Source organism: Trifolium pratense, linkage group LG7, assembly GCF_020283565.1.
Source record: "Trifolium pratense cultivar HEN17-A07 linkage group LG7, ARS_RC_1.1, whole genome shotgun sequence".
Taxonomy (NCBI): Eukaryota; Viridiplantae; Streptophyta; class Magnoliopsida; order Fabales; family Fabaceae; genus Trifolium; species Trifolium pratense.
Genome location: NC_060065.1, coordinates 43,298,720 through 43,317,988, shown reverse-complemented (window position 1 = coordinate 43,317,988; position 19,269 = coordinate 43,298,720). Strand labels below are relative to the sequence as shown.

The 19,269-nt window shown below is 31.1% G+C and overlaps 2 protein-coding genes, 1 non-coding gene and 1 pseudogene across 3 annotated transcripts; 3 read left to right on the top strand and 1 right to left on the bottom strand.

Annotated features, from left to right (window-relative positions):
- The first annotated feature begins 1,450 nt into the window (after positions 1-1,450).
- On the top strand, positions 1,451-5,112 carry LOC123895112 (chromatin remodeling protein EBS). The gene is made up of 5 exons (XM_045945320.1): positions 1,451-1,753; positions 1,950-2,292; positions 2,388-2,456; positions 3,064-3,202; positions 4,683-5,112. Exons 1-5 carry the CDS (start codon positions 1,681-1,683, stop codon positions 4,713-4,715), a joined length of 657 nt encoding a protein of 218 aa, XP_045801276.1. The 5' UTR covers positions 1,451-1,680; the 3' UTR covers positions 4,716-5,112.
- TRNAC-GCA lies at positions 3,670-3,741 on the bottom strand. The gene has a single exon. It is a non-coding gene; the product is annotated as a tRNA-Cys (tRNA).
- A 956-nt stretch (positions 5,113-6,068) lies between the features above and the next one.
- Positions 6,069-6,178, top strand: LOC123900252 (annotated as a pseudogene).
- Positions 6,179-13,063: 6,885 nt separating this feature from the next.
- LOC123895111 (ERBB-3 BINDING PROTEIN 1-like) lies at positions 13,064-17,984 on the top strand. The gene is made up of 9 exons (XM_045945319.1): positions 13,064-13,401; positions 13,507-13,591; positions 13,862-14,011; positions 14,094-14,247; positions 16,456-16,671; positions 16,757-16,893; positions 17,005-17,096; positions 17,209-17,388; positions 17,658-17,984. Exons 1-9 carry the CDS (start codon positions 13,311-13,313, stop codon positions 17,729-17,731), a joined length of 1,179 nt encoding a protein of 392 aa, XP_045801275.1. The 5' UTR covers positions 13,064-13,310; the 3' UTR covers positions 17,732-17,984.
- Positions 17,985-19,269: the final 1,285 nt, after the last annotated feature.

Genomic DNA, 19,269 nt, shown 5'->3' with positions numbered 1-19,269 from the left:
TTCTCATCGGCTCTTATCCGATTACCATCATTGTATTATTTTAATACAATGATGGTAATCGTAGATGCAATGCGGATGAAGTAAATGGTTAGAGATTCAATTTATGACTCTTGCATAGAGAGAAAATTTGATCAAAAGGAGGATAATTCACATTATGTATCTAACAAATTTTGAGATTAGTCATCGTTAAACATTTAAAACTTCATACATATAATAACATAACAAAAAAAACTTTTTTTTTTTTTTGCTTTTAATTAAATAGCTAATTTTCTCCTAAAAAAACTACTACAATGTTATTCTCCCATTAAAAAAAAAGTTTTTTTTAATATGGAAACAATACTTCACGACAAAACAATATCCTACAATGTTTGTCGCAAAAATAATAAAATAAGCTTAACAATGGTCAAGTCAAAGTCCTTAGAAAAAAATGTGAATTGCATAACAATGTGGCAATAGTTAGGTTAGCAAAATGCATAGCACCAAATTTCAATTAATGAATTCTTACCCCCCCAACAGTTAAACATTGAACCAGATACACTTTAAACAATGAACTAATACACTGTTTAGCTTATCTTATTTTACTTTCTTTGACCATTTTCATAAAAATTAATCTCTCGAATCTTATTTTTCAGATACATTAAAAAATCAACGTATGTAAACTATATTATAGACTAAATACATTAATTTTTTAATGTATTTAAAAAGTAAAAATTTCTTTATATTAAGGATTAGAGAGCCTAATATCTAAATAGGCGCCAAACAACCAATCGTTAGTTGATCCAATAGTGATTGACGTTAGACTTAGTAGGGAGGATCACAGTTCGATTTCCTACAATCGCGATCGTGAGAGAACTGAAATCACTTGATATCAGAACTAACCCTACACCAGATTAGAAAGTCCATACCTAGTGGACCAAATACAGATGGTAAAAACAAAAATAAAAATAAATAGACGACAAACACTTCTTAACCATTTTACTCCCTCCGGTTCTTGATACAAGAAGAAATTCACTTTTTAGATACATTGAAAAATTGATGTATTTAGACTATATTATAAACTAAATACATTCATTTTTCAATGTATCTAAAAAGTTAACTTCTTATATTAAGGACTAGAGGAAGTAACATCTTATTTTTTTTAACAAAATATATTTATCGCAGAACTATAAAGACTGATTGACCTCTTAAATTTTGTAATAGATGAATGACAAACATTCTTTATAGTATCTAAATGTACGACAAATATTCTTTAATTATTTTAACGTTGTTGCATCACCAAATTCAAAATAATTAAATTTAAAATATTAATTAATCTAAAAAAACTATAAAATAAAAAAAAAAAAAAACTCGTGTTATCTTATCTAAACGTGTTTTTTTGGTTACCAGATTTGTGTAACTACTTTTCTTAATTACCTGTAACACTAAATATAAATACTAAATTTCACATTTCACTGTAATAAATCTTAGAGGCAAAAGAAATCGTCACACTCACTCTCTTCACATCCCTTTCATTTTCTCTTCAAAGAACTGAAATGAAACCTTAGGGTTCCTCTGTTCTTCATCTCCCAAAAAACCAAAATCTTAGGGTTTACAAAAATTGAACCATTCCACCATTTCTTAAGCTTCAAAGCTTAGCATTTTCACAACCCTTTTTCAAGAAAAGTGCTTAGAGAGACTAAAATGGCGAAAACAAGGCCAGGAAAGAAAGACATAGATTCATACACAATCAGAGGAACAAACAAGATTGTTAAAGGTAATAAATTTCAATCCTTTGAAACCCTTTTTTCCTTGAACATACCCAGTTAAGGAAAAACCTTAAAAATCGATTCTTTTGTTGAAAAATGTGGTGGGAAATGTTCAAAACTTTGTGGGTTTTGTTTAGATTAAGTAAAGTTTCGGTTTTTAATATTTGGGTTTTTTTTGGTTTTTTGGTTTTTTTGTTGTTTTAGCTGGAGATTGTGTTTTGATGCGTCCTTCTGACACGAGTAAGCCACCATACGTGGCACGTGTGGAGAAGATCGAGCAAGATAATAGGAACAATGTGAGGGTTCGTTGTAGATGGTATTATAGACCTGAAGAATCTATTGGTGGAAGAAGACAGTTTCATGGAGCTAAGGAACTGTTTTTATCTGACCATTATGATGTTCAAAGTGCTCACACTATTGAAGGAAAGTGTATTGTGCATTCTTTCAAGAACTATACTAAGCTTGAGAATGTAGGTACTGAAGATTACTATTGTAGGTTTGAGTATAAGGCTGCTACTGGCGCATTCACTCCTGACCGCGTTGCTGTGTGAGTTTTTGCTTTTGCTTTTGTAATTGAATTTTGAGTATTTGATGAGGTTTATGTTTTTGTTGTTAATTTGGTTTTGTGTTTTGTTTTTGTAGATACTGCAAATGTGAGATGCCTTATAACCCGGATGACCTAATGGTGCAGTGTGAGGGATGCAAGGATTGGTAAAATCAGTGTATTCTGTTTTTCTTTGTTTATTTTTATTAGGTTTTGCGAGTGATTTTTGGTTTTAATAGTTCTCTCGTTTTTAACATTGGATGTGTTGATTGTAATGAATTTTAACATTGGATGGTTTTAAAGATTGCACAAAGATATTTGGTTAAGTTCGACAATTTTAATGCATTCGTTGTTATCTGAACTCTGTTCTGGTATATGACGAAGTCTTCTGTTTGTTAAGTCAAAGTAGAAACGGTTAAGATAAATGTTTGAAATAGAGAACATGAACATTTAAATGATTTTCCGTTTATGAGAGAGCTACTCATAAATTTCAAATAACAATGAACATTCGATGATATTTTCGTAGGTTGAAATTGATGGTGTCTCTATATCAGCTTTTTGTTGGCATAAAACATCTCGAACTGAGTTCGATTGCTTTTTCTTTTCGATATATAGTTCATCTTATATAAGTTGAATTATGTTGGGGGTTCTATTGCAAATGTTGTGAATTTATGGAATATCTGAGAAATCATACTGTATTGGTTTTTTGAACCTGTTTTATATGCCTATAGATTTTACGAAAGATGCACATTTCACTTTGTAGGTTTCTTGTAGGTACCATCCTGCTTGCGTGGGCATGACTATTGAAGAAGCGAAGAAATTGGACCATTTTGTTTGTTCTGAATGCTCATCTGATGATGATTTGAAGAAACCTCCGGCTGTGTTTCCAGTATCACCGGGATCTGAGGGCAAGGTTAGATAAACCAGATAACCACATGCATCTAGTCTTAAATATTAAGAGACATTCTTTTGCTTTGGTCCTTGATATGAGTTGGTACGGAAGATTGCTTCTTGTGTAGAAAATAAAAGTTCAAGTTGTGAATTGTTTCCTATATTCTAATCATAATTCGGTTGACTTGTGTGTTTCTTCATTCTTGGTGCTGTGGTTAGCTTAATTATTTTTTTAAAAAAATTATTTCTACTTGGTTTTTTGTTTTTAAGTGTGAAAGCATTTAGACATGCGAGATGATTAAAAGTGAATTATAGATTTTATTGCATACATGCATTCTTTGATTTTTTTGTTGTGTTGTTTGTGTTATCTCATCGCGCAGGCTTGGTATACCCTTTTATTTTTAAAAACTTATGAGAATGTATTGAAATCAGAATTTATTGTGAGGCAAAAAATGTCGATGAAGTTTTTTTGTAAAAAAAATAAATATAAGGGCCCAACCGGGATCGAACCGGTGACCTCTTGATCTGCAGTCAAATGCTCTACCACTGAGCTATAGACCCTTTTGTTATAATAAACCCTATTTAGTTATCTTTTACTTTGGTAATTCTTGTGCTTAATTAACTTATCCTCCTTGTTCAAGTGATATTTCACTAAATGTGTACTTTATTCTGTCGGCATAAGATTGAATAAGCCTGCAAATTTCCCTTTATTTTATTTTGCTGACCATATTGACAACTTGTTTGTGTCAATTGACTAGCTTCCGAAATCACTTGGTGTATGTTTGGTATCACAGTGGGTATGCCAGAATTACGGTGACCCGCCGTAATTTAAATAGCTTTTGGAAACTCACGGCGGGTCACTGTGATTCTGGGATCATGATGCCAAACATAGGCTTAAAAAACAAAGTAAACATGAGATCTTTGAAGTTGTGACTCATGATTAATAGTTAATAGCCAATTGAACTTTTGAATTTTGATCATGGTTCTTGTTTTGTATGTATTTTACAAAGCTAGTCATGTAATTAAACTCAACAATTTTAAGTTATGGTTTGAAGTCTTCGTAACTGCACGCATATATAAAACATATTTTATGTGTTTGTTTGTTGAAATTGTTGCCTATATTTTATGAGAATTGTTATTTGGACAACAATTTTATTGTCTGACACCATATATTTATACAGCATAGATATTTTTTTATTAGTTTTCTCTTTCTCCGAGTCAAATCAATAGTTATAAGTGATGTATTTTCATACGGTGTCATGTTATAATAACATCCCTCATATTTTATTGTAAATGACATATAATAGTATTTATTTTGTTAATATTTTCAAAAAAAAGTATTTATTTTGTTAAGTTTTCTTATTCCTTATTGAACATAATTTCTTCAAATCAATGTTATGTTTGAGTGTTAAGATTTTAGTTATTTTGAGCTTCTTTGGAGGGCTATGTGATTACAAACATGGCGTTTCGCATTGATTATGAAAAAATCTTGAATTTTGTAGGTTGAGCCAAAGCGACGAAAGAGAGGACCGTGACGTAGAAATGCAACTTTTGGTGGTGGCCAGCTATTATGGTAGCTGTTGTGTGTCGTACAGCTTCCACCGAATCGGACACAATGTTTTTATTTATGTTTATTCGACTTTAAATCTCAGGCATATTATGTATGTATTTTGTTCTAGATTTATGATAAACCATTTGAATATGTTTCCTTTTTCTATCCAGAAAGATTAGTCTAAGTATTAATGCCTGAGATAACATCAAACCTTTAAGATTTGAAGCAAAAACTATTACTAATTGCTATTAGTTTTCTAAATTAAATTTGGATGGATTGGTTTTTTTGTTATGCTCATTAGACCAGCCACTTATTTGTTTGTATTTTGGTTATCAATTGGGGGAGAAAAGCTCTGGTTGGAAATAATTTTGGTTTTTTTTAGTGATATTTTCTATATATATGGTCCACCACAGCATGCTTTTCATGTCTATGAGATAATTAGACATTTGAAAATTGTGTTGCAATTGTGAATGTGACTCATCAAATATTCCAATGAATTAATTAGGGTGTGTTTGGAGAAATGTTTTAATTTAAAGGATCTAATTGTTTAAGTTATTTTATGGCAAAATTACACTACAGGTCCTTTATATTATTTTTTTGTAACACTTTAGTCTTTATCTTTTTTTTTGTAACAATTTGGTCTTTTATCTTTTTTTTTCGTAACATTTTGATCTGTATCTTATTTATTTATAAAAAATAAAGGACCAAAGTGTTACAAATAAAACAAGATAAAGGACCAAACTGTTACAAAAAAGGGACTAAAATGTTACAAATAAAAAAAATAAAGGACTAAAGTGTTACAAATAAAAGATAAATGACCAAAGTGTTCCAAAAAAAAGATAAAGACCAAAGTGTTACAAAAAAATAAGATAAATGACTTGTAGTGTAATTTTGCCTTATTTTATTTAAATTGTAAGTTTTTTCTCTATATGTTATAGTGATCATTTATAAACAACTCATACAATGCTTTTATAAGTTTGTTCAGAAATAATTTAAATTAGGAAAATATTTATATGCTTAACTAGTGTCTCGGGTACTATTTAACATTTTCCATAATTTATTTTCATGGAAGAAACATGGTTAATTAGTTTTCATATAAATTTTACTATATTTTATATACTGTTACAAATCCAGCATTTTACTAAGGCTGGTTAGGGTTCATTTAACATTTTTAAAATGATTTATAGATGAATTATAAGGTATCTGAATGTATTTTTTCAAAATTTCATATATACAAATAGTACGTAAATAAATTTTTGCTAAAGCATTCTAAATGAGAAATACAAGCATCTGTTCAAAAAACATGTACTACAAAGGTGGGGAATATACAATCAGATTTGTGTTAAATCTATATCTGGTAAAATTGAAAACGATACAGAAAAGATTAGTACAGCTCCTGTGTAAGGATGACACACACAATTTTATTTTTGGCAATAATATCTTTTTTTTTATTTCATAATATCTATTTTAAAATTTGTTGTCTGACTGATAAGATGGTGGTATATATGACTGATTATTAATTTATAATTTTTTTTGTGTGTGTATGTAGAAGAATGACAAATATCAATACTAAAATTCACATAACTATAATTTTCTGGATTGGAACATGAGTTAATGTGTGTCCAATATTTAATAATATCTATAACGTTAATTGAATTAGGACTTGTGAATTAAAATATACAATTATTAGAGTTTTATTGTTAATTCAAAGAGTGAGAAACAAAAGTAGAAATGGAAAAACAATTGGTTTGTGACATGTTTTGTCTTTTTGTTTTTTGACTAAACACATTCTGTCGTTTGTTGAAGGTATAATTAAGTTTTGTAGATTGTATATTAATTCTTTCTAATCTTAATTATAAGCATGATGAGTTGAAAGAAAGTTGATATTATATATTTGATCTAAAAAATAGACACATATATTAACTCCTAAAATGTTGGTGTTTCATGTGTCAAAAGAAAAAAATGTTGGTGTTTCATATTTCATATATGGCACGAGAATGTTAAGGTGAATAATATTAATATTAATCATCATGCACTAAGTGACGATGAATATTAATTAACGTACGTAAAGAGACAAACCTTAATCTATGCATGATTACAAGGAGACAAATATTTGCTTAACTTAAACATTGGGCAGTTGAAGACATGCAAGAAAATAATATTACACGAGGCTTCAATATATATTCCAAACTTTGCGTTGAAACTTGGTTGGTTCAGAATAAGAATGAATTCAATTCAATTCAATTTTACAGTATGTGATGCCATGCATAATAAAATGTCATCGACTGATTAAGATTCAACCGTAATAATCTGTCCGTTCCCTAGCTACCACGTGTTACAATAGAACAAAATACCAATCATGTCCGTACATGCAAATATATAAGTACTTCCATTTGACTTTGTCGTACTACAAGTAAATATGAACAAATTAAACTCTAAATATTTTGTCTAGTGTTAAAAAAACATGTCATTGAATGTGGTAAAATATATAATACATATACGGGCAGCCGGACATTTCACTTCTCCACTGTGAAATTTCAGTCACTAAACTATTAGATAAAAAAATATCGTATAAGTCATTTTCAGCCTTGCCCTTCCTTTAATTGGTTTATGTTTGTTGTAGCCTTGTACCTTCCTCTAGTTATTGGTTTCAGATTGCAGGTTTTTCAGCCTGTTAATATATAGTGGATTTGTGCTCCAGAGACGGAGCTAGTATAGGGGACTGACAGAGGTCACGATCTCTTTTTATATATATTTTTTATACTAGTATGTCATTATATTATTATACTCCAATTTTATTAAACTTGTGAAATATTCTCCCATTCTATAAGTCAATTTTTAAGCTCTCTTTATAGTTTGTAAATTTGATCTAATAAGGTATTATAAATGTTTCCCCTCTAAAAATGGTATTATTTGTACAAAAAATGTGATTTATATTGCTCCAATATTGAATTTAATGGCAAAATATATTTTTTAAGACTAAAATTCACTTTATTTTATGCAAAAAGTCGCAATTTTTATGACAAAACACATGAATTGAAACCAAACTTTATATTACAATAAACGTGAAAATAGAGTGGAAAAAAATTCGACTTAAAAAAAGTGGTCCATAAAATGCCGAATCAAAATATTAATTTTAGATTTAAATAAAAAAAATAAAAAAAAAAAGTTGTTAGGTTGGGATGTGGTTTTGCTTCAGGATCTTTTGATTTGTTTATTGTCTTTAGGGATCTAGATGTTAGGACTAGGCTAGATCTAGTTTTGGTTTGACATGTAGTTGTGTGGTCGATTTGGATATCCTATAATGATTGTATCTTCGGTAAGACGGTGGACGTTGAAAAACCCGTGGATAGCCATTGTACCTTCTATTAGTGGGTGGTGAAACTCGTCCTATGTGGCTGACTCGGTTGGTTTGTTTTTGTGTGGTAGCCTTTCCCTGTAGCTCCCCTTTGCTGTTTTGGAGTCTCAAGGGCTCCTGTATTTGGTTGGCTTCGTTGCGGCTTGGTTATGGTTGTTTTTTCTGGAAATTTCTCATTCCAACTACCCATTTTCTCACCCACCTCCTGTTTTTCCATTTTTGCCCCTGGTCAAAAAATTCGGAACGCGTTTTTCGAATTTTTTTAGTTCAAATTTGGAAAAAATTCATAAAACACATTCCGAAGTTGTTTTTAAAGGCAAAAAAAATTCGGAAAACGCGTTCCGAATTTTTTGACCAAGGACAAAAATGGAAAAACATGGAGTGGGTGAGAAAGTGGGTAGGTGGGATGAGAAATTTTCGTTTCTTCTTGGTTGGTTTTGTTGTCGTATTTTGGCCTGCTTTTGGGGCTCTTTTATTTTCTTGGTTTCCTTTGTTTGAGTACTACTTTTACTTAGGCAGTTAGACTTATTGTCCTCTTGTTCCTCTTTCTCTCTCACTCATCGATTAATTTGCCATAAAAAAAATTTAATTTTCTTCAACAAATTGGAACTCGAAATCGTTCTTTTTTAAGTGTCGTTTTAGATCACTGTGCATATGTCAATGTACAACTTTGATCACTAATATATTTAATTATCTATTATAAAAAATTATGAAAATTTTATATTTTGAAAATACTCGTAGAGACAAATTGAACATCTTATATATATGCGCATATTTATTTTTATCTATTGATAAAAAAATTATGATGCAAAATATTTCGCCTATTTTCCGTAAAAAATTGTAGTAAACACCCTCGTATGTCTTGACGAGAAAGTCTTATATGGGTAGAATTCCAAATAAAAATTATTTGGATATACACAAAAAAACAATATTGAAAGAGAAATACTTTAGTTACAACATTTAATTATTTGCTATTGTAAAAAAAAAAATTAATTATTTGCCCTTTTATTTTTATTTTTATTTTATTCGTGCGTGTCCAAATAATTTTTAATAACTACTTCATGAGAGAGTTAATTAATATTTTTACAAAATATTATAGATTGTAGAAAAAAAATCTAATTATTAGGCATATGGTGGAAAATAATAATTAATGTAGTTAAAAACTTGAAAGATATCATATAAATAGGGACGTAAAAAACTCAAGTGGATGGTATATTTAGGAATAAAAGTAGTCCGTAAAAAAAAAAAAAGTAGTATACATTTTTCTTTGTATTTGTTCTACTTTGAAATGAGCTTCACATTTTACATCAAATTGTCTTAACACAATAAATATGAAATGTGGTAAACTTTTTAAATAAGTAAAACACACAAATATTATCGTTTGTACGGCTCAAGAGTAAGCCTATACATTCAAATATTTCTTTGTCTCAACATTTCTAAGGGTTTTAAGCTTTATTAATTTTTTCTTTCATCATTGCAAATCATTCCTATATATATCTCTGCTTATGTCAGTGTATTTATTGTACATGCATGATAACACTGCTTCTATTGTATATACTAGCAATGATAATTAAATATGTATACCTGCCGAAACAAGTATGAAGAATTGATGCTGACAAGGGGAGCAGGAGAAACAGGTTGATGGACCACAAAATTTGGGGCTAATGTTTCCTAAGGAACAAAAGAAAAAATAGAGCTTAGTTTGAATCATTCTCTTCCAGATTAGAGTGGAGTAAGGTGGAGAGGAAATGCATCTAAGGTTGTTGTTTTAGTTTATAGGAGTTGAATTCGAAGTGTGAGTGATTAAGTCTCGCATAGATTATGAATAGGAAGAATGTTGGATTTATAAGAGAGATGACTAATTAATCTAATGTCTTAAGGTTTTGTGTTGAGATGTGACGTCTCTCTATCTCGTGGTCCTGAAGCATTTGACCCGATATTTCTCCCGAGCTTCTCCGGACTCTCCCAACAAGTGGTATCATAATCGTGATTCGATTTGGTAGGGGAGCGGAAGTGGATCTTGGTATTGGATCAACTATATGATGTGAGAACTCACATTTGGGGGAAGATTGTTGGGTTTCAAGTTCGAGTGGTTAAGTCCTACATCGATTATGAATGAGAAAAATGTTGGATTTATAAGGGAGATGACTCATTAACCTAATGTCTTAAGGTTTTGGAGATGTGACATCTCTTTCTTGTAATCCTGAAGAATTTGACTCGATATTTCTCCCGGGCTCCCCAGACTCCCTAACATTAGTGCATCATGCAGCATGTCAAACTTTGCGACTTGAATTCAATGTTTTAAAAATTGGCTTGGATATATGGGTCACACTCCTATAGGGAATCGGTGGTAGCATTGGCTCGACTGCCCATGCTTTGCATAAGTTTAAAAAAGTTCATCTAATCACTCAGGACAAACCCAACAATTTTCGATAATATGTGAGGTCTAAAATAAATTTTAAATGTCTTTTTTATCTGCACATGAAACTTTTTTATATTTTTATTGGTAGTCTAAAGTTAAGATTTTAGTTGCCTTACAATTTTTTTTTTAGAAGCAAAAATTTTATTTATTATAAGGGATATAAGGGTACTCAAACCCTATAATCCTCTTATTAATTTTTTTTTGTAGGTTTTGTACAATAAAAGTAAAAAAAATAAATCAAGAGCTTCCTAAAAATGAAACTCAAAATGATTGCTTAGAATTCATGTACCAATACTAGTAAACATGGTCAATTTCAAAATAGTACTTTATTAGCTTCCAAACGCAAATAGATATTGACACAAAATTTCTCCTGCAAACTTCTTATGTAAAATCTGATATGAATACTAGAAATTACTAGCCCAATTGGATTAGCAAAACAGATAGTGGACTCCTAGTCCTAAGATCAAAATTGAGAGTTTTAAGTTAAACAAGTCACTTGCGTGGTTAAATTTTCGGTGTCACTTAAGCATTCGTACCTATTAGGTACCACTTCCACTACAAGCACATTCACTCTTCTGATAATTCTCATTAAAATATATGTCTATGTGACTCATTTAAAATGATATAAAGTTATTAATATGATTTCAGAGACAAAAAAAATCAGCATAGTACATGTCATTATATTGACAGCTTCAAGAGGTAAAACATTTGCTAGCCAGTTCTCATTCCAAAGTGAGATATTAGTACCGTTACCAATTCTCCACCTGTTACCTGAGAATAAATTTGGAGTTGCAAATACAATTATGCCAAATTAAAATAAATATTACTGAGAGGGGAGAATCCACCTCGTGTGTTCCACAGGTTTCCCGACGAAGATTAGTCATCGCTAATGACGGTGGAACCTTCGTATCAATATCATGGCAACAAAAATAAAATTATTGAAAATAGAAAAAGATATTCAAAATAAATGTGAAAGCAACAAAAATATTGAATTTGAAAAAAATAATTATTAAACTCATTGAAATAAGTTATGATAAAATTAAATTATACTTTAATTAAGTATATGAAAGAAATTTTATATATTTTCATCAATTTTATATATAAATTAACCACAATATATAACTTGTTAAAGTGGAAGAGTTATCAGAAATGACTCAGGCTACTATTTGTCATGTTTCTCGAGTTTCATTCATGGATTTTATGACATATTAATTACTTGCAGAGTTATTTGCTATCTACCGGTGTCTCATTTTGGCGAAAAATATGACTATTGATGAGTTCATCTGCTCTTTCGATTCTCTCCACTGCATCAACCTCATAAAGGGTTCGAATGTCAAATATCATGTTTATGCTGCGTTGATTCAAGACATTAAAGAACTACTTTCTCAAAGTAATATTACTCTATGCCACACTCTCAAAGAGGGAAATAATTGTGCAAATTTTCTAGTCAAGCTTCTTCAAATTTCGATCTCACGATTCACACATCTCCCCAAAAGACTTCTTTGATATTATCAGGAGTGACACATTGAAACTTTCTTGCTCAGAGATTAGTCCATGTTTCTTTTTTCTTTTTCTTTTCTTTTGTTTGTTTTGATTAGCTTGTAACAAAGAAAATATATTTTGTTGAAAGAGGTATATGCTAAATAGAAATTAGAAGCTATATCCATTTGAGAAAAAAGTGTTGATAGAGGATTAACACAAAAACAATACATTTAGACAATAAAAAATTAATAAAAAATATATTTAAAGAACACACACAGATGCAAAATTGTAAATTAGTGAAAAATAAACATAGAGTCGTAACATAGACTTTGTCTAACATGCACCACTTGATTAAATGGTGCATGTTGCATAAGTCTTCGATATTTAGTGAAAAATCCAACGTAGAATAAAAAGTTTATATCGTTTAAATCATCCATAAATTTTGTAAATATCATTTGATGGTAACATTATAACGAATACGAATTTTACAAAATCCACCATTGGATTGAAAGTTTATATTATATTGATCATCCATAGAAAAATTTAGAAAAATTAAAAATCATTTGATATGTTATTGAGACACATCAAGATTAACGGTTTATTAAATAACGTAAATCTTGATGTGTCTCAATAACATATCAAATGATTTTCAAAAAAATTTAAAAAATTTATGGATGATCTATACGATATAAACTTTCAATCCAACGGTGAATTTCGTAAAATTCATATTCGGTAGACCACTTGTCCACGGTGGACCACTTGTGAAGGTGGTCCACCGTAGCATTAGTCATCATTTGATATGTTATTGAGATCCATCAAGATTAACGGTATTTAATAAAAATCCACAAACCATTAATTTTGATGGGTCTCAATAACATATCAAATTATTTTCAATTTTTTTAAAAAATTTTATGGATGATCTATACAATATAAACTTTGAATCGAACAATAAATTTTATAAAATTCATATTCGTCATAGTATTTTCGATGATTTGTGTATAGTGCATAACTTGAGGAACTTGTGCACCTTTGCCTGCAGCATAAAATAGCTTCTTTATATTTCTGCATTAGAAAAAAGAAAAAATAACCAACCCCTTTGGAGAAAGGGTAAAGTAAGAAAATCTAAAACCCTACTACGCCTCCGATTGTGTAACGACAGCAACAAACAAAACAACAATCCTCTTTCTCTCTCTAATCTCTATATAAACCCACTAACCCTAATTTCTTGCACCATCACTTCAACTTAGCCCCTCTAAACGCTTTCATCTTCAACCCTTTCATTCTTCCATCGATTCTAACACAAACCAAACTCCACCATGTCAGATGATGAGAGAGATGAGAAGGAGTTGGATCTCACTTCTCCTGATGTTGTAACCAAGTACAAAAGCGCTGCAGAGATTGTTAACAGTATATTTCATTCTCTTAATTTCTATATTTTTTTGTTAGCTTCATGTTTAATCAACAATATTTTTCTTAATTTAATTCGTTTTTTTGTTGTTTTGAATTTAATAGAGGCTTTGCAGTTGGTGATTTCAGACCTTAAACCAAAGGTTAAGGTTGTTGATATTTGTGAAAAAGGGGATTCGTTTATTAGAGAGTAAGACTTGTGTTAATAATTTATTATATATATTGTGATTGTGTTCTATTAGCTATGAAGCACGAACACTCGTTGGATCGGACACGTGTCGGTGTCCTATGCTTATGGTTACATTAAAATTATTATAATCGGTGTTGACATGTCGGGTGTCTGTGACTGTGTTCGTGCTTTGTAGTTTATTAGTGATTTATGGATTTGTATGTATGATTTTTCTGTGTTTTGTTTTTGTGGTTTTAGCTTATATGGGGTGTGGTGTGTTTTGTAAATAAGGCAAACTGCGAAATTGTACAAGAATGTGAAGAAGAAGATTGAGAGAGGTGTTGCATTTCCAACATGCGTATGTGTAAACAACACTGTATGCCATTTTTCTCCTCTTGCCAGTGACGAAACGGTGTTTGAAGAAGGTGATGTGGTGAAAATGTAAGACTCGATTGAAGCATTGTTATTGTGTGGTGAAATGGCTGTTCTATATAGTAATGGTGTCTTTGGTTGTTGTTTACAGTGATTTGGCGTGTCATATTGATGGGTTCATTGCTGCTGTGGCTCACACTCATGTTCTTCAGGAAGGGCCTGTTACAGGACGTGCAGCTGATGTCATTGCTGCAGCAAACACGGCGGCTGAAGTTGCCTTGAGGCTTGTAAAGCCAGGAAAAAAGGTAATCATATGTAAGCCTTTTATTCTTATAGCTGCAATATCCGAGATTATTTTGATTTTATATCTTGGTATTTTTTTCTTATAAATACTTTAAGTTGATTCTATCATATAGCTTGTATTTTTTCCCCCTCTGTGATTATATGTTTACCTTTTTTTCCCCTCTGTGATAGATAGAATATAGCTTGTGTCTATTCTCCTCTCTGTGATTCTATCATATAGCTTGCCTTTTATTCTTGGAATTTATGCTCAGACCAGTTTACAATTTTTCCCCTAAGCAACCAATTGGTCTGTTTAATTGCTTTGCTTACATTTTGTTGATGCATATTTGTATCTAAGAGGAAACAGACAAATAGATGTGTAGCGAACATAATGGGATATACATAGCAGGGAAGAAACACAGATGTAATAATTAATTGTTTCCCTTCAGCTTTTTTATCTCTAAATGATGTAAACTATTATTAGCTATGGATAAACTCCCGTGAAGCTTTTATAGTCATAGTTACACTGATAGAGATATTTTTTTCTTTCTATTTTGTTGCTGCTGAGTTTTTCCTTTGTTTTCTGTTACTTGGTTGCAAGTTCAAGACAATATAAAATCACGTGTCATCTGTGTTGAATGCTATTATGTATGCTAATTTAGTTGAGTTCCTTTAACTCCTTACTGAAATTGTAATTGTGTTTATTTCCAGCTTTATGCAATCTACTTTGGCTGCAGTTTTAGAAAAATATTCTGTTGTATGTTAGAGTTATCTTGTTTATAGTTTTGATGAACTGGTCTCCTATGATGAAGATGTTATAGGCTATGGATTGACACCGATGAAGCTTATTTTTGTCATAGTTACACTGATGGAGCCATTTATTTTTATTTAAACACATGTTCCACAATGGTATGGGCAGTCTGCTATGAGGGAAATAAGCACAATCGATTTGGTCTGTCATAATGTAACACCATTAATATTGTGTAAATATCTCTCCTAGAGGTCCTTGCTCTAGTGGAATTCCAATTCTCAAGTATTGTTGTTTACCTGTGGTATTAAAATACTGATTTTACCTTGTATTTTTTGTTACTGTTAAACACTTAATTTATTTTTTGTTTTTATTTCACACACGGTGCTGTGTTATGATTTTTGGCTCACCTTTGTAATCCTAATGATGAAACACTTGCTAAAAGCTATGGACAATTGTCCAAATGAAGCTTATATGTCATAGTTACTCTGATAGGACATTTATCTTGTAAAACGGAATCAAGAGTTTGAATGCAAAATTGTTGGTATTTTTTTACAGCGACTTCATGAAATTGTCTATCTTCTTTCATTTCTTCCCGATCTACTGATTCAGTTGTCATATTAGTTGTTTCATGTAGGTTTTATAAAATATAACTTTTAGTTATATTAATTATATCTGGAATCTAATAATCATTTACATGTAACAAACTGTTAAAGACAACTTTGCCGAGGCAATCAAGTTTGTATTGGTTTGTCTCTTTTCCCTGTTGTCTAAATTTATATTGGCTTTAGTATTTAAATGGTGTGCTGATTTTATATTAAGCACAGTTGTCTATTGCAGCCGACATAATACATTATTCTAACCAATTTGTGAATTTATAAATAGGATAATATAAGACTGCCTTGTACGTTGGTTGTATCCTAGGGTAGGGTTTTACGTCTTTTGTGTTATATCTGGAATCTTATAATCATTTGTTATGTAAAATTCTGTAAAAGACAACTTTGCCGAGGAAATCAAGTTTGTATTGGTTTTCCTCTTTTCCCTGTTGTCTAAATTGGTATTGGCTTTAGTAGTTAAATGCTGTGCTGATTTTATAGTTAGTACACTTATCTATTGCAGCCAACATTATACATTATATATGTTAATCAATGTCTGTAAATGTGTGTGGAAAAATTGTTGAAATGGCAACTTTGCCGAGGTTATTGATTCTGTTTCAGTTTCCTCTTTTCCCTGTTGCCTAAACTTGATTTGGCTAAATAATTAGTTAAAAGTTGTGCTGATTTATAGTCAGTACACTCTATTACAGCCAACATAATATAATGATTTAAACAATGGTTATAGATTTTGTATGTGTAAAAATTATTGAAATGGCAACTTTGCTAAGGTTATTGATTTAAGCAATGCTTATATACTTGAATTGGCTGAATAATTTGTTGCTTTTATGTATTTAAATAGCTGCTAATAAACGTTTTTCCCCTGACAGAACCAAGATGTAACTGATGCAATTCAGAAGGTTGCCGCTGCCTATGATTGTAGAATTGTTGAGGGTGTTCTTAGCCACCAAATGAAGCAGTTTGTGATTGATGCAAATAAGGTTGTGCTAAGTGTATCTAATCCGGATACCAGGGTTGATGATGCAGAGTTTGAAGAGAATGAAGTTTATGCAATTGATATTGTAGCCAGCACGGGTGAAGGCAAGGTAGTTGAATAATATTTATATGTTTACAAAATACAAAATATTACACAGTTTCTCAATATTAACGTGAAGTTTCTTTCCTTTGCAGCCTAAGCTCTTGGATGAGAAGCAGACAACTATTTATAAGAGGGCTGTCGACAAAAGTTATAACTTGAAGATGAAAGCATCTAGGTTCATTTATAGTGAAATAAGCCAAAAATTTCCCATCATGCCCTTCTCTGCTAGGTAACTTTTACCTTGATCATATGTATCTTTATTTACTTTGTCTTAACCAAATGCTTGAATTTTGATTCTCTTTTTGTTGCATTTAAATGTTAATTTCTTTATTTATAATAGGGCTTTGGAAGAAAAAAGAGCTCGTCTCGGTTTAGTGGAATGCATGAATCACGAGCTCCTGCAGCCTTATCCTGTTCTACATGAAAAACCTGGTAATATTATGTTTGCTGAATGCAGACATCAATTGATTGATACCTCTGATACTCTTGTTTCATTTTCTTGAGCACTGTATATTAAGCCTTTACTTTATTGCTTATTTTTCAGGCGATTATGTTGCACAAATCAAATTTACGGTCTTGCTAATGCCAAATGGATCGGATCGCATCACGTCCCATCCACTCCAGGAAGTGCAGCCTACTCAAACGGTAGATGATCCTGAAATTAAGGCCTGGCTAGCATTGGGTGTAAAGACAAAGAAGAAGGGCGGTGGAAAGAAGAAGAAAGGTATTGTCTAAGTCTAACGATCCATTGTCTCAGCTTGCAAAGACTATAATTTTTAAGTTCTGTGAGATGTGATTTAATTTTTAAATATTTTATAAAATTTGTGTTCGGTAACTTTTATTTTCATTACTTTTCACAGTAAAACTATAGGATTAACAAATATAATTTCTTATCCTCTCAAACAACTTAATAATCCTCCCTTTTTTTTTTCTTTGTTTTTAAACTATGTTTAATTGTCCAATGGAGATTCAATAAATGCTTTTGTTTTGCAGGTAAGAAGGGCGCAGAAGGCGAAGCTGAAGTTTCTGAAGCCACAAATGGTGCGTCAACCCAAGATCAAGAATGAGTCTTTTAAAAAAATCACTTTGATTTAACTTTTGATCCCTTTCAATTTTGGTACATTTTTCACGTAGTTGTATGTGTATGAATGCGAGTTTAGTATAGCATTCCTTCAATATCAATAGGAATTTCCATGTGCACATTCCAGTATACCATGACACATGAATGCTATACATCTGTTTAAACATAAATGTCTGTTTTGTTGGGGAGTTTTATTTAAAACAAAGGACATCAAATTTAAAATACCAAACTTAATGTTATCGAGTGTGTAGCGGCTATACCGATTTATGAAACATTAACCAGTTCTGATATCAATACATAGCGGCTATACCGGTTTATGAGAAAAACGGCGCTATTTTGAGCATAGCGAAGTTAAGATGTCATACTGACTTTCGTATCGGATAGCCAAAATTCCAATACGCAATGCCAGTATGTCGGATATTTAACAACACTGATAATGTCCATGGCCTAAAACTGATTGAAAGATGTAAGGGTGAGTTGATGTCTAGATTAGTGTTTTAAAAACTGGACTGGCCGGTCAAACCTTGAATCGGAGCCTGTCCGGTCTGGTTCATACATTGGATCGTTCATGTTGTTGGACTGGCGAGAACCGGAAAAACCGGTGGTTTTCCCGAACCATCGGTTTGATTACACGCCCGTTTTTTTTCCACCCAAAATGCTAAAACGAAGTCCTTTTGTTATTATTATTAATTTTAAAAAAAGAAATAGAAGAAGCTACACGTATAACACATTACGGTACAAGAAGAAGCAAAAAGATAACAACCATTGATAACTAACTTTCAAGTACCTAGCTCCATTTTGGATTTGGATTCTCTCATATTTTCTCTCATAGAAGGGATATAACAATTGAATTCTATACCAATTCAAGTGTTTTTCAAACATCTTTTAACTTTCTTATAAAAAATATTCTTAGTTTATGTTCTGTAAAATATTACTTTTATGTTAGTTTTTCTTACATTTTTTTGTTAGGTCTCATTTTAATGTTCACTTTAGGCATCACATTATGTTAGATAAATAATACAATTAAATTTTACTCATTCTTATGTATTAAATACGACTCTTAGAGTCGTGCATCTCAATCATCAACAAAATTATTAATCAACTACATGCATGACAAAACCAATATATAAGTTTAAATTAATTTTTTTTTTAATAAACCGTATACATGATAAGTGCCAAAAAGTAGTTGAATTATATGATGAATTAAGGCAATTATTGACTTATTTTGCAAGATTTGTGTATATAAGTCCCCAAGAACTTGTGCATATATGTGTTGATCTAATTTTGGTTAGTTTATCTTTAATCCCAACCATTTTGACAGGTTTTTGTAATTAAAGTTGAATTTTTTATGAAGAATTAATGTTTGAACTGATATATGCTGATTGGGCTAGAGAAAACTAGAGAAAGCTAGAAATCTGGTTGAATTGGCAGAGAGTTTCTGGCTTAAGCCAGCGAAAGCTACAGACCCTGTTGAATTGGCAAAATGTTTCTGACTGGGCCAGAGAAAGCTAGAAGAGTTGAGAG

Coding starts and splice junctions, on each gene's coding strand:
- LOC123895112 (XM_045945320.1), top strand. CDS start 1,681: ATGGCGAAAACAAGGCCAGGAAAGAAAGACATAGATTCATACACAATC. Junction 2,293..2,387: donor ACTCCTGACCGCGTTGCTGT/GTGAGTTTTTGC, acceptor TTGTTTTTGTAG/ATACTGCAAATGTGAGATGC. Junction 2,457..3,063: donor TGTGAGGGATGCAAGGATTG/GTAAAATCAGTG, acceptor GGTTTCTTGTAG/GTACCATCCTGCTTGCGTGG.
- LOC123895111 (XM_045945319.1), top strand. CDS start 13,311: ATGTCAGATGATGAGAGAGATGAGAAGGAGTTGGATCTCACTTCTCCT. Junction 14,248..16,455: donor TTGTAAAGCCAGGAAAAAAG/GTAATCATATGT, acceptor TTCCCCTGACAG/AACCAAGATGTAACTGATGC. Junction 17,389..17,657: donor CGGTGGAAAGAAGAAGAAAG/GTATTGTCTAAG, acceptor TTTGTTTTGCAG/GTAAGAAGGGCGCAGAAGGC.